Below are 15,102 nucleotides of genomic sequence, written 5' to 3'. Positions count from 1 at the left end.
CACCCCAGTTCTCTAAATATGCATAGCTGTGATATCTTGCAGAATATAGCTGCAGCGTGATTCTCACTTGGGCTACTTTGTCCTGCTTGCACTCGCTGTTCTAATGGGTTGCAACCAAACATTAGGCACGAATGGTTGTTATACATAGCTAGCTAGCATGGTGGTGGCCCAAATGTTTTTAGAATGCCTTAAATGGGAGCCCTCTCCATTCCCATCTCCACACCATCATTTTTTTCTGTCAGTGGTTGCACCAGCACATCGCCTTTTCTGATGTGGCCCCTTGGTAGTAGAACTCCCTGTCTAAAGTGGTTTGGTTGGCACTCTTTCTAAGGGCTTGTCCATACCTCCATTTGCCTGCCTGCAGGTTACCGCTGAATGGGACCAAACCAATCAGCTTTACCATGGATTTCCATTTGTTCTAATTCAGTAGGTAAGAGTGGGAAAGCTGCAGCCCAAACACAAAACTGCACATGTTTATATACTGCCTTTTTCTCCAAGGAGTTCATGGTGGTGTCCATGGTTCTTCTCCCCATTTCACCCTCACAACAACCCTGTGAGGTAGGTTAGGCTAAGAGATGGTGACTGGTCCAAGGTCACCCAGCTTCATGGCTGAGTGGGGATTCGAACCTTTCTCTCCCAGGTCATAGTCCAACTTTCTAACCATTACACCACACTGCCTCATACAAACACCCACAAACACATTTATTGTCTATTGTTGAGACTGATCTAAGGCAAAATAAGCCCAGGCAATCATTCCTAACAGGGTTTCTTGATCCCATCTCAGGTCATATACAAGAAGTTCAACATTCCCTGTCCTCTTCCTGACCGGGTCAACACCACCGTCAGCCTCAATTACACACCAGTCAGCATGAACAACAATCAGGACGAGCAAGCAGTGGAAGACGGCATCTGCTCTTCGAGCTTGTTCACCCTCAACTCTCAGGTCAGACTAGCAAACAATACATAAATATTCATTAACCTAAGCAACATATCATATCAAATCTGGGAAAACCTGTCTGGCTGAATCTGGTTCTCTGGTTATAGGATCAACACTGAGGCTGGGCACTGTGCAGAGACAGTCTTGCATCCTGTACCACTGGCAGACCATGTGATGGAAGTAGAGGGGACTGATAGAGCTATAGAGAGAATGGGTTAGGGTTACCTACAGGGCAGATAAAGGGAAGACAGGGTGGTTCAGTGGAAAGACTTGGCTAAACAATCAGGTTTTGAGCCGGGTGTTTGAGGGAGGGAGAGGGAAGGAGGCAGCCTGACAGATAGAAGCAGTGAAGTGGTTTGAAGTGCAAGGAGCAACATGGCCAAAGGACTAAAAGTGGGTCATGGAAGGCAGGATTGCAGAGGAGACTGAGAACTGATGAACCTGCATCAGAAGAGCAAGATGTGAGAAAAGTTCAGTTTGTGCCAATGAGAGATTTCCCCCATCACCACCAACGTAGGCAAGATCAGGAGCCTGGCTGAGGAGGGAAGGGTTGAAGAGTCCTTTTCCCACGTGCTGTGCTTCCAGTGAAAAGTGTAATGTGTAGTTGTACCCCTTACTGGAAGTTGCTACAGGGCTATGACAGCAAAGGTCTTGGAAATGGGAGCATGCCCAGTGGTCAGCTGACATCCTCTTCTCCCTCTCTCTTCCTTGCAGACAGCCTATACTATCCCCATCATGGCATTCGCTTTTGTGTGTCACCCTGAGGTCCTGCCTATCTACACGGAGCTGAAAGAGTGAGTGTTGGATCCACAGTTGCAGCACGTACATTTTGTGCAGATTGCATGCATGCACTGCGCATCAAGGAAAATTCTCAGTGATTCTCCCTTAGACCGCAGCTCCAAGCCAGCAAATGGCCTATTTGATTCCATTCAGTAAAGGAGCAAGTGCATCCTTTATAGAGCTCCGTTGATCAGGCTCCCCTTTCTTTGGTTTGCCTGAACATCAGCTCCAAGCACTCAAGGGAACTAGGGCCTGTTTGGGAGATGCTAGGCATGTCATCAGATAAGCTGTGGCCTTGTATAGTTTGCTTTGGCAGGATGAACTGGGGCGATCTCAGATCTTGGGCCTTTCATTCTAGCTGGGTACCTCTTTGTCTTCAAGGAGGTGTGTAGAGAAGCAGCTGGGATTAGGAAGGAAGTGCCTTTAAACAGTTAGGAATTTGGTTCTTCTCATGCTGTGTTTCTGCCTGTCGTTTAGCCCAACCAAGAAGAAGATGCAGTGCATTTCCAACATCTCCATCGCTGTCATGTACATCATGTACTTCCTGGCTGCCCTTTTTGGCTACCTCACTTTCTACGGTAAGTCCCTTCCACGGGGTACCCAAGTGGTGGAGGAGAGGTAGGCAGTGGGGTGGTGACAAATGACTTCACTGAGTATATACATACACCTCCCTGGGACCAGAGTGTAGAATTTCCTTGGGTGGGGGAGGGGCTAACACTTCACTAGGACAGATGTTGAATATTCTTCTGGTGCTCAAATCGTTGATCAGAATCACAAGTGCCAGAGCTCTTTCCACATTTTACAAAACATTTCCCAGTAGTCAGCCATAATAGCTAGTTTAGTTTAGTTTAGTTTAGCCCCATCCCATGCATTTTGCTAAAGGACTTTTAGATAATAATAGTAACTTCTTATTCTTATTCTTCTTATTCTTATTCTTATTCTTATTCTTCTTATTCTTATTTTTTATTATTATTATTATTATTATTATTATTATTATTATTATTATTATTATTTCCTTTGAGTCCTTCCATTGCAAACAAACCAAATTGCTTTGTCTTGTTATTTTAATCTTGTGCAACACAATCCTATGCATGTTTGCTTGAAAGCAAGTAGGAACTCCTGGGGTCCTTTGGGAGGAAGGGCAGTGGTATCAATTTAATACATAGTATTCTGTGGGATTCACTTCCATTGTTCATATGCATAGATTTAGGGTAGATAGCCTTTCCTTCCAAGAAACAGTTTTGTCGCGCCCCAAACCTGGGATGCAAAGAGACACCTTGCTTAGGTACACAGCCTGATCAATAATGGATGTGCTGTTCTTGGTTGTCCCCTGCAGGCCAGGTAGAATCAGAGCTGCTACATACCTACAGCAGAGTAGATCCGTTTGATGTGCTCATCCTGTGTGTGCGGGTAGCTGTGCTGACTGCTGTGACACTGACAGTACCCATTGTTCTCTTCCCGGTGAGTCTCCTTTTCATCAAATTGTGTGTGCCTGTGGTTTCCTACACCACATACCAGAAACCAGTCTAATTGTCTACTGTGCCCATCCTTGTCTATAATTGGTAACTGAACCAGAGAACAAATAGTTTACTCCAGAAATGTACAATTGCCGGCTGTGGCTGAAAGCAGGAATCATAGGATCATTGCAGAGTTAGAAAGGGCAATAAGCAATATCTAAGCATCTGTAGAAAACCAAGGGAGAGGGAAAAGAGCATTAATGATTGTTGTGGTGTCTCACGATTGCTGTGGGTGGAACCCAAGTATCAGTTTATATCTTACCGCAGTGACATGTTTGTTGCAAGGGATCCAGAGAACCTGGGCACCATTCTGCACATTTATCCCTTTGTATGAAGCAGGGCCCTGTGACTTGGTCCAAATTTAACCACAAAAGTAAAGATCTGAAAAGATCAGCTCCACCTACCTGGATGCTGCTTAACACAACAAGCTAAACTCAAAAGGGAGGGATCTGCAGAACAAGTTCCCAACAGCAACCACAATGCTGGGATAAAAGTATTTTTACTCTGGAGCACCCCACCACCACCACCGAAAATCAGTGTTGCTGCAGCTTTCCTGGTGGGGTTGTAGCACTGCAGGAGTGAGGTCAGGGCTGTGTGGATGCACTGATGTAGCCAATCTGGTGGTTCTGCTGGTGCATCCACACACCGCTGACAGCCACCCTGCCCTAACACAAGCTAGGTAAGCTGCAGCAACACCGATGATGGAAGGGTGGCATAACCCCATCAAATTGGCCACTACTGCTAGCTTCCATTTAAGTCAAGGCTATTGGTGGTTGGCTGGTTGGTTGGTTGGTTGGTTGGTTGGTTGGTTGGTTGGGTAGTGGATTGAATTGGCTGGGATATGGACAGAAGCAACCAGAGCCCACCAAAATGCAGGTCACAAATAGGCTTTGGAGTCCAAAATCAGAAGAGATCACGTTTATGCCCAGTGGAGCGAGGGGACAAATGGGGAATATGTTGTCAATGCAGGCCTAAGTTCTTGTGCAGTTAAGAATTGTGCATTATTCCTTAAGAATGGAGTCTGACCATACCTCCCTCCACTCTCCAGGTACGCCGGGCAATTCAGCAGATGCTGTTTCAAGACAAGGAATTCAGCTGGATTCGGCACACGATAATTGCTGTCATACTGCTGACCTCTATCAACTTGCTTGTCATTTTTGCTCCTTCCATCCTGGGCATCTTTGGACTGATTGGTGAGTCCCACTTTCAAGGGTTCTCTTTTTCCTAACCTCAGTCCTTTTGTTTGCCATTGCCACACTCTACCTACACCTTCCCCTTGGGTGAACCGTGCAAATATGACTTACAGTAATGCAATAATATAAATTTTGGAAGTTTTTAGAAAAACTGTTGGAGAGAAGATATGTGTCTTGTGTCCTGAGCAGATGACTTTCTTTCCTTGTGGTTCCTGCGTTCTGGTAGCCTTTAACAAAGAGAGATTAGGGAAGTTTAAAAAGCTGGATGCAAGCACTGCATGGATTGCCCTTGCACACTAATACTGTACAGCCAAATGGGAGCCCACTTTTGTCTGTCTTTAAATTATCCTACTTGCTATTGGGTCATGGTATTCCCATGATACACTTTGGGCCACAGAGAGGAGGATAGATGAGCTGGTTCTTTGGTCGAAAGAGACTAATTCATACCCTGGAGGAAAGCAGAAAGCTCTTTCAGCTCTTCTTCCTGTCTCCACTGTGGCTAAGCTTCAGAGCACATGAGGAAAACATAAAATCCTTCATGTAGAAAAAGCAGTCAAGTGACTTTCTCATAACCAATTCCAATATCGTAATTTTTACTTCCCTGTAAAACGGAGTTGCACTCTGACTTGGACTGTATACACAGCATTTAAAGCACACCCGCATGGCTTCCCCCAGAGAATCCTGGGAATTGTAATTTACCCTCGCAGAACTACATACTTTCCCAGCATTCTTTGGGGGGAAGCCATGGGCTTTAAATGTATGCTGTGCATTTGTTGTGGGTATTGGTTTACGGGTAGTACTCCACAGAAGGGCAGTTTTTACACAAAAATCTCCCCTCCGATACAGCTCTGATGCTGGAAAAGCAATCCAGTCTTCACAGTGATGAAATAAACTCTTGAGTCAGGATGATGATAGAGACTACTTGGGGGAGAATAATTCCTCTCTGCTGCCTTGAGAACATGGATGCAACTCCACATCTCCGGTCTCCCTTCTGCTGCCCAAAGGCCCCGTTTTTCCAAGGATCAAGGCTACCGCCAGCAACCTGTTTGTTTGCAGTGTGATTTCAAAGGACTTAATTTTTTTCATTCCCAGCTCCCCAACCACTGTTTGAGGAGAGAAAAAAAACACCATTCCTAAGGCAGGAAATCAATAGCTTGTCTGGCCTCTGCCAGGGATGTGGGGCAAGGCCAGGGGCCCGTCAGCACAGCTTGTTTTGCTTTCTCCTAGGAAAAACAAGTGGCGAAGGGTGGGTGGATAGTTTAGTGTTCTCCCTTTCTGGAGGGGTGTGTGTGTGTGTGTGTGTGTGTGTGATTGTCACTAGAATTTCTTCTCTTCTGGTCTCTTCCAGGTGCCACGTCGGCCCCCTGCCTGATATTCATCTTCCCAGCAGTATTCTACATCCGGATCATGCCCAAGGACAAGGAGCCCACGAAATCCCCTCCCAAGATCCTGGTACATACTGTTTAGGAACCAACCTTGGCCTAGAGACCTTTGGGGGTGTCTATAAAGGAGTGGGGTGTGCTGCTGGTTGTGTGAGGTGTGGGCCTCCTGCCCAATGGGCCCTCCTATCTTAGACTGTCCACATGAGGACATCGCCCTGCAGGCACTGCTGTTCTTGAACTGTCCTCTCAGTGAAGGCAGTTGTGGGGATGCTTCTCATCTGGGGAGCTGCTAATTGCTCATGACACCAATAATCTTTTCATCAATCAAGAACACAAGTCAGGGGTTCAGAGACAATCAGATATCATCATAATTCTGACCACAGTAACCTCGAGTCCATAGGTTGTAAAGTCAGGAGCACAGAAAATCAGTTGGGCCATCCTTGTATACCTCCATTAGGTTCCCTCTCACCTCTTAACAGGAGAAAAATTATGGCTATTTTATATGACCATAAGGCTTTCTCACCTGGGAAGAGATCAATAACTCTAGCTTTGGAAAGCAAAGTTTTTGTCATCGTAAACATTATCAGAGCGATGTACAAGGTTGTGAAGGTTATAACTTGTTGTAGATGAGGGACGACCAACTGCAAGGATCACTCTGTCCTACAGACAGCGGCCTGGAAGCTAGGGACAAATTTGGCTGCACAAGACACACTCTTTAAGTAAAGCTGGCGCTATGTAGCAGCCAGGGTTTCGTAGTGTGGAAGTGCATGCTCTTGGCATGCTTGGCGGCTTCATAGATAAAACCCAGGTAAGAAGCGAAACATTGAATTCTTGGATATATATTCTCTCATGCGGCTTCAGGAGACACTTTCTTTCATGACCTGCCTGTGCTTTTACTGAACCAAAAATAGGCAGGATTGCCAGGAACCACTTAAAATTCCTTTGAGAGCCAAATCTGGCCTGTGAGTTACGAGCTGGCTATCCTTGATCTAGGTGATGGGGAGGTTAGAGGAGCAGGGCTGAAGACCCGGGCCAAAAAGCCCCTTTCCTTTTCTGTGAGTGACCCTCCTTTTCTCCCCCCCGCAGGCAGCCCTCTTTGCATGCCTTGGCGTGCTCTTCATGATCATGAGCCTCAGCTTCATCATCATCGACTGGGCATCGGGTGGCGGGAAGAGCGGAGGCAGTCACTAGACAAGGCCCGGACCCTCACAACTGTGGATCAACGCCTTGGGAAACTCGGCCAGCTTTGATACATTTCCTGCTCCCCTACCTCTGCTAGTACTGTGCCGTAATTTAGTCCACAGGTCCGCTCTGAGCCAAGGGGGCGCTGTTCCGTTACTCAGTTCCTACACGCGACCCCATTGAGCCAGGGGGGCTGCTGCTGGCTAGACCAAGCCGGAAACCAGTTCCTAAACTTTTTGAGCATTTGTTTTAATCTCACTGTCTGGGATGGACCAGACCAACGGTGCCTGAGGAACAGGCAAATGAGGGAAATAGGCCAATCCAGAGGGGTGGGAGGGTTGCTGTGGGATGTCTGTCCTTATATGTCCAGTATGTCTAGCCCAGCCTGAGGCAACTGGAGAGTCAAGGGCAGGAACAGGAGGAAATTGGGGGAGGGGACTGTGGCTAAAGAGCCTGAGAGTAGAGCTTTGGCCTGAGGTTCACCACTGACAAGGGAACTGGAGCCAGGCCTTCCTACAGAATTACGGTACTGGAGCCACAAATTGGAAGTAAATGCTTTCAGACAGGGAGAGAGGGGCAGAATGTTTCTGTTTGGTTTTTAAAGTCTTAATAGCCTCGGCCCCCACCAGCCACAGGGCTTTTGTCCCTCTCAGAAGTTGCTTCCTGAGCCCTTGTTGTTCCTTGGTGGGGGAAGTGGAAGTTCTTCCCTCAGACTTGGTCCTGTTCCCTCTGCTAGGGTGTGAGCCTTACGATGAGCCTCATGATCAACGCTCCTCTCTCAGGGCAAGGGGATGCTCAGGGCAGAGGTCACGGAGGCCTTGCTCTCTCCCATCTTTGTGCAGCTACCTGTACCACACAAAACACATGCAAACAAGTATGACCTCATTGCCATTGCAAAGGTGGCCACAGGTCTTGGAACTGACTGGCTGGTGGATGGGAAGCGATTTGGAGATGTCGGCCTTTCTGAACTGTCGGTTGGGGTGCAGGTTTACGCTGGCTTTCCTTAGCGCATGCCTGAGCTTCGCTTAGGGAGGTGAAGCAGAGATGGTTGGCATTTTGGGCAAACGGTTAGCTGTGAGCAACAGAGCTCTTCCTCCTTCATACAAGGTGGGATGGGAAGCAAGCCTGTGTCAGCGATATCAAACCCCTGTTTCTGTCTCCTCATTCCATTAGGTAAAGACAAGAAGTCATCACATTGGGTGGAATTCAATGTTGTGTGATGATGAACGTTCCGCCTGCCCAAATACTTTTGGCTTGCGGGGTGAAATGATCCCCTCTTTCCTCCCCACACGTGCCGTTTTGGGGTTTCTCCCGAACCTCCCCTCCAGTCAGTTTCAGGGGGGCGAATCCCAGTTGCGCAAGTAAAAGTCCTTGCACAGGACTTCTGCAGATGGGGCTCCCTAAGTGAATCCCACCCAATGTCTTTTAAGACAGTACGGCATTGAGGCCTCTCTGAGGTTCCTGTGTCCTGAAAGGGTCCACCGCCTGAGGCAATGGAAATGGATCTGTCCATCCTAGAGACTGGTCCCTCCCCACTAACACATCACAGTGGCCTCTCTTCCTATCTGCCAGCAGTTGCTTGAACATGTTGGGAAGTGTAGCCCTGCCACCAAGCTGGTCCGCCAGCCTAACTGGTCACTAGGACTTGATTGCTGCTAATTTCGGTAGGCTAGGAGAATTTGCATTCATTTTGTTTTGTACATACTGATGTTGCTTTTCCTCCAATTTGTAGCAGGCATGAGATTCCAATGGAATTGTATTTATATAGCTGCTTTCCCGAATTGGCAAGGATTTGCCCTCCATTGAGTCCCTGCTTTTCCTTCAGTGTAATTTATGTACGATCAGATAGGCATTCAGTGTTCCCCCTGAACTAGGATATGAGGCCTTGTGTAATAGCAGATCAGGAGGAACAAATGGATCTTCCTCATCTTTACTCTCTGATCTTGTCGTTGTCATATTTTATATATATCTAGGAGAAAATATTCATCATGGCTTCTTCCTAAATCAGAGGTGGCCTCCCAAATATGCACTTGTTTTAAATGCTCTGAAATCTTTCATACCTCATCTTACTGTAGTCAGCCTGGGCCTCGCAAGCTCAGAAGAAAAAGGAGGAAAAAAGCTGCTGAGAACATATCAAAAGCAGCAGAAGGCCACCTGAGAAGGCCACTTGAGAAGGGAAACTCAAAAGAGTCCAGTAGTTGCCAACGGGGTAGTAATTTGTCCCATAGGGAGCTGCCTTACACCAGGTCCTTCTAGCCTAGCGAAGCCTACTCCCCAGATGCGAGCCAGTGGCTCTCCTAGGGTTGTTGGACTCCGTCAGCCCCAGCCAGCATGGCCAATGGTCAAGTTTGGTGGGAGCTGTAGCCCAACATCATCAGGAAAGTCACATGTTCCCTGTCCCTCTTTTACTCTTGACTGCCCTCCAGGGTCTTCAGCAGAAATCTTTCCTGTCACCTGGTCCTTTTAACTATAGATGTGAAGGGTTGCACTTGGCCAGGGGGGTTGCACTTGGCCAGGGGGGTTGCACTTCGTTCTTTCTGTATCCCAAGCACAGGCTCAGTCATTCAGCCACAGACAGGGGCCTTCAGCTGCCACCCATGTGTAAGGGGAAATGTAGGGTTGATGGAGTCAAAGCAGTGATCTTCAAGCTGCACCAGCTGCAGTGCTCTTTACCACCAATGGGTGTCCTATTGACTTTGCTGATGGTCACGTGTGAGAAATGACCAGGTTGGAAATAACAACTCCAGGTCTAAGTTGGAAAGCGAACCTCCGGAACTGGGAGTATTGCATCTAAGGAAAAGCATCTAAGGAAATGTATCTGACCCCCTGGTCCAGTCTTCTAGTGAGTAACACTTGTAGGTCTGCATTTCATGTAGGGTGGGAGACTTTTCAACCCACCTCTGCATTTATATGGCTTTGGCAGCAGCTCAGAGTGTGAAAATTAGCAGAAAGCTTTTCAAAGCCTGGAGGTATGAGTAGGTCATTGTTTAATATCAAGCCCCTGTTGAAGGCTTGGCCTGTAATCTTAACCCTCACTTACCTGGGAGTAAGCCCCATTGAATTCAATAGGACATGATTAGAAATGTGCTGTAAACTACGGTGGCAGGTTGAAAAATTGAAAACCTCGTCTCCCCCCTGGAACACAGGGAACAGTGGACTTATTTGCTGTGAAGGATTGACTGCTGTCAATAGCTTAGGAAATAAAGGAGTACTTGGACCGGGGTGATGAATACTGGGCCCTTCAGAAGTGGCTGAAGTACAACTCCCATAATCCCTGACTGTTGGCCATTCTGACTGCCAGTGCTGATGGGAGCTGGAGTCCAACAAGGAACATTAGTTCCCCACCCCTGAAATATAAGATTTATGTGTAATTTGGGGCAAGGAGTTAATGGAGACCTGAAGAGGAGGTTGTGTGTAGAATGAGTGACACAAGTCAAAGGGTAGGATGTAGGACTTCATGGAGCTGAGCTCATTCCAGAATGAGAAAACCATGGGAGACTGTATGGTAAAATTCAGCATCTCTGAACTGCTGTCATGCTCCTATAGCTTGAAGTCTTCCAAGGGTAGGAGAATTCAATGGAGCATTTCTTCCCATTTAATTAATATCTGGTGTGCAGCCCTCCCACTAGGGAATGAAATCTGAAATATGTAATTGGTTCTTTCTTGAGAAGCACAGGATTATGGGGCTAGTTGTTTAATAGCAAGAACCTTTGGTTGTACTAGGGCTGTAGTTTTCACAGAGGAAGCCCAAGAAGCTTCTGAGGAACTTTGGTGTCCCCACCAGCACTGAATAATATATTTTCTTTCCATTTATATCATAATTTATTTCCAATTGACCTTTTCCAATTGTTATTATGCAGTGGGAAGCTGATGACACTTGTAAAAAAATTCCCCGCTTTTCTCCCATAATATTGAGGAACCTTTCCCAGACCTTTCAGCATTCATCTGACGAAAGTAGATCCACTGAGATGTGCAGGAAAGCGAAGCAGCTTTTTCTTCGTAAAAGGGGGCAGGTGCTGAGTAAGTGAAATGAACAAGCATCTTCCATAGGACCCTGTGACTGGCACACCAAAACAAAAACATATGGATACTTCAAAGTGCACTTTCCCTTATGAATAACTAAAGCGTATTTCTGGACTTGGAGGTAATAGCCCTGTAAACTTTTCATTATGTTACGCGGCCAGCACCAAATGCTGGTATCTTCAGTATTTCAGAAGCTATTGTGTACCAACAAAATGGCTCGCATTTGATCCATATTGGAGCAAGAAAAGGCATTCTAGGAGCCACCATGAGTACATTTTCAGAATGCATGTGCTCTCTTCATAGGTATGAATTCAATACTCACTAACAACTTTGATTACACAAGTGCTATAACTATTAAATAGGTACAGGTGGAGCCTGGCCTTCCAGCTATTCAGCATCCTGGCCAGGTGAGTCTCCCTCCTATCCGTCGTACATCTGATAAGAAGCAGAATCAATCAGCTGAGCTGATATGATGAACCAGCATATATTCCTGGAAATAAAATCTCAGGCAGGAAAGGAGATGCCTACAATCCTGGAGTTCCTGAGATGAAAAACACTGGATCCCTGCTCTTACCATCCCTATGGTACTCACTTCTGCATTCACAGATGGGCGGCTTTGCTCTGCCCATTCACATGGCACTCCTGACCATGCACAGCAGCATCCCGTGTAGGTTCTGTGCAGGAAGCATCAGGGCCTCTCATTTTCCACGCGCAGTGAAATTTGGTGTGCAAAACAGCCATTTTGTGAATGCAGCATACCTGCTGTTTGTACAACTGGATTGCAGGGTGGTACAGCTGTTTATAACAATATTTTTTAAATGTAGCGTTTGGCCAGTTTATGAGATACATGCTGAAGCAGTCTGTAAGCTACTGCCACCATCTGACGTTCCGTTCAGGGTGCTGGGCAGTAGCAGGCACAACACCATGAAGCTACTCTGCCCCCTGCCGTTGTTTGCAATTGTTGCTGCTTCCAGTAATTTGCACCTTAAAAGGCTGCTGTAGTTTTACTCTTGATTCCCCCCCCCCATAGCACCTAGTACACATTCTTTTACATGAATTGTGCAGGAGGGAACACATTTAAATAGTCTGAGGAATGTAGCTAAGGAAGTCACACCTCTGCCAATGAGTGACTGCTGGTACTAGTGGTAGAAATGAACTGCTTTTGCACAACCCTGATACCCATTGGATGCTGTCCAATCTCCATTGAACCCATCCCTAGGCAAGTTCCATTGAACTTAATAGCAGTTGCCTAGAACCACTTCCCCATTTAGAAAATAGCAGACACAACATAACATTCTGCATTGGTGCAGTGTTATTTGGGGGGGAGTGGGGGAGCCAGTTGATGTAATCTGCCATCCTAAACCATTGTTATTGAAGTAAATTTCCTTTAAATGAATGAGACTTACTTTCAAGTAAATGGTTTTGGGAATCTGGGCTGAAAAAGAGTGAAAATAATCATTCCCTCTATTCATTTGCATAAGATGACCTAGCCTCCAATAACCTTACAATCCTTCCCCATTGTTATATCTGCTGTCTTCTTTGCTCGATATCCCCTCTTGCCAAAAGCCATAAGGAAAGATTCTTCTTTTCCTTCACTAATAAAATGCACCTTATGAAGTTCAGCACTCAGATGGGGTGGGGAGTGGGGAGTACAGGGCTAGGAAGCAAAACCAAGATGAATATTTTTGCAGCACTGGTGTTACAAAAATAATTTTAAAGTCCACAAGTAATTATTTCTAGGGTTTAATAAATATAATGGACATAAATAAGAGACACGTATTTTTGTACTGGGATGGTGGCTGGTCAATTTGCTTTTTATAAATACTGTATATAAGAGTAGATCTTTTTTAATGTATTTGTTGTTGCGCTCAGTAACTCTGTATAGTGTATATATTTTATGTCCTCAGCAATGAGGGACTGGATACAAGAAGACCTGCCTGAGCTATGGGGAAAACTTACTGCCATCTGTGAAATTCAGGGTAATTGGGCTGTTTCTGCAGCCTGGTGTTCAGCTGGAAGAGAAATGGAGAGAGGAGAACACATTTGCCGATAAAAGTTTGGCTTGGGTTATTAAAAATGATCTCACTGGCCCTAGCACGTGGGAGGTCATTTGAGACCTTTCGGCTTATTTCAGGAAGTTAATATCAACCAAGGACTTGATCCAAAACTCAGCTGCATTGCACTGGTGCTTATCAAACCGCTACCATGGGCGACCGAGCCCAACCAAACCCAAAACACACATTCGCTGCAGAAACCGCATGGCTCCCAGACCACAACATACAACCACCGGAGGTGCTTGCAGTGAGTGAGAGTGATCACAAGAGATCTCACGGGCTTGTGCAGGCTGTGAGCTCTTTGTGCCGGCAGTCACCGCAAAGTTGTACTGCCTTTGGGTCACAGCCTCTGGCCTCTTAAGGCTAAACTGCTACATGGCCATGCCTTTCAATGCAAGGGTGTTGGTTTGTTTTTTAACAAATACCCAGCATGGAGGGAGGGGAGGAGGCTTTAACCATCTCTCCCCCCCCCTCCCGTGAGTCTAATCTGGGTTGCATGTGTAATTTGCAGATTTTAAAAGCTGCTGAAGCCAATGGGAGCTTTCCCCACCCCTCAATGCGAATTGAAACACAGGAGGTTTGACATGGATCAGGACCACAAGGAGAGGGGGTAAGTGGGTGAGAAGGCTCCCTTACCCACATTACTAGGATCCTGACCAGGAACCTGTCCCCAAAGCTGGCAATTTGCATTAAGAAACACACAGATACATCTGCATTTAAGCACGCAGCTGTGTAGCTAAAGTAATGTGTAGTTGGGCCCCAAGAAGCAGGGGTGTGTGAGAGAAAGGTCCCTGTGGCTCACAACCCAGGCTCCAAGGCAGGAGAGAAGGTAAAATCAGCACAGCGAACATGTGGCTTGTCAGGTGCAACCTAAAATATTACTGTACCTTCCTGGTCCTCTTTTACCCCTTAGGCTTAGAGCAGGTTAACAACCCTTTTAATATTTATTTATTTTCTGTAACGTAGGCTGCAGGCTAGAGAGCTGTATCATCCACTTGCTGCACCCAGATGCTGTCTTGGTTGTTTGGGGTGCCTGGCCTGATAGATGATAATTGGGTCTGAGTGGGGTGGTGGCGACATAGAAGTTGAACAAATAAATGCCCAAGGGGCCATGGTGTTGATGGAAAGCAATTGTGCATCATTTCAGGACCAGCTTTGAGCAAGCTTCTCCTCTTTCCTGTTCTTTTCCATGAGGGCACCATAGTGGGTGACAACTGTCTACCCTTCCTGTTTCCAAACTACAGGCAGGCTGTGCTGTCTAGCTCAAGGCAGGTCAGGTGTCTGTGTCTCCTCCAAACTTTTGTAAGGGAACTCAGCTGGATGTATCATAGGAAGGAATTCTGGAGAAGGAAGTTTTATTACTTTGGGTTTTTCCCACCCCTTCGTGTAGGACCCTTCCACTTTCCCCAAGGGATTCAGGGTGGGGGTGGGGAGGGGTATATATGAATCCTGCTCTGTCCGAAATTCCGTCCTGTTTGTTGTCGTGCCCCAAGTCAGTCTCTGGAAAGAAGGGAGGAGTCTTGTCTGGAGGAGTTCCTATTTCTGTAACATGTACTAGGGGTCAGTTTTAAATTATATGCTGAAATTAGATCTATATTTGGAAAAGAAAGAAATCTTTTTAAAATAACAATAAAGAAAATGTGAAACTTCACCCAGCACTATGCCTACGTCTCTGTCTCTGTCTCTGTCTCTCTCTCTCTCTCTCTCTCTCTCTCTCTGTGTGTGTGTGTGTGTCTGTGTGTGTGTGTGTGTGTGTGTGTGTTTAAGACTGAAAATCCAAGATTTGCAAGCCAGACTGAAATTGGCCAAATGTCGAACAAGGCTTGCTTCTTGGTAACTCTAATTAAGATTGCTGCCAAAACTTCATTGCTGGATCCCTGTTAACATCACACGTGTCTAAACAACTGGTATCACTGTTACTGTGAACTATGTTTAGCTAGGAGAAGTGTCTGTGCCCAGGCATTGTTATCTTAGGGTTGTGTCCAAAGTAGAGCCTAGTAAATCCATGCATGAGCAGAACAACTGGACTTCCAC

At 46.3% G+C, this 15,102-nt stretch overlaps 1 protein-coding gene across 3 annotated transcripts in view; it reads left to right on the top strand.

The window, feature by feature from the left end:
- SLC38A3 (solute carrier family 38 member 3) overlaps positions 1-14,719 on the top strand; it is a 162,140-nt gene extending 147,421 nt beyond the window's left edge. For all 3 annotated transcript variants that reach the window (XM_079964434.1, XM_079964433.1, XM_079964432.1), the window contains 7 exons: positions 785-943; positions 1,652-1,731; positions 2,195-2,295; positions 3,054-3,178; positions 4,283-4,427; positions 5,776-5,879; positions 6,896-14,719. In XM_079964434.1, the coding sequence (XP_079820560.1) occupies positions 785-943; positions 1,652-1,731; positions 2,195-2,295; positions 3,054-3,178; positions 4,283-4,427; positions 5,776-5,879; positions 6,896-7,000 (819 nt within the window). In that variant the 3' untranslated portion in view covers positions 7,001-14,719. The remainder of the gene's footprint in view (positions 1-784; positions 944-1,651; positions 1,732-2,194; positions 2,296-3,053; positions 3,179-4,282; positions 4,428-5,775; positions 5,880-6,895) is intronic.
- The last annotated feature ends 383 nt before the right edge of the window (positions 14,720-15,102 follow it).

Source organism: Podarcis cretensis (assembly GCF_951804945.1).
Source record: "Podarcis cretensis genome assembly, chromosome: 2".
NCBI lineage: Eukaryota > Metazoa > Chordata > Lepidosauria > Squamata > Lacertidae > Podarcis > Podarcis cretensis.
Note: the sequence above shows the minus strand (reverse complement) of the source record. Positions and strands in the feature narration are given on the sequence as shown.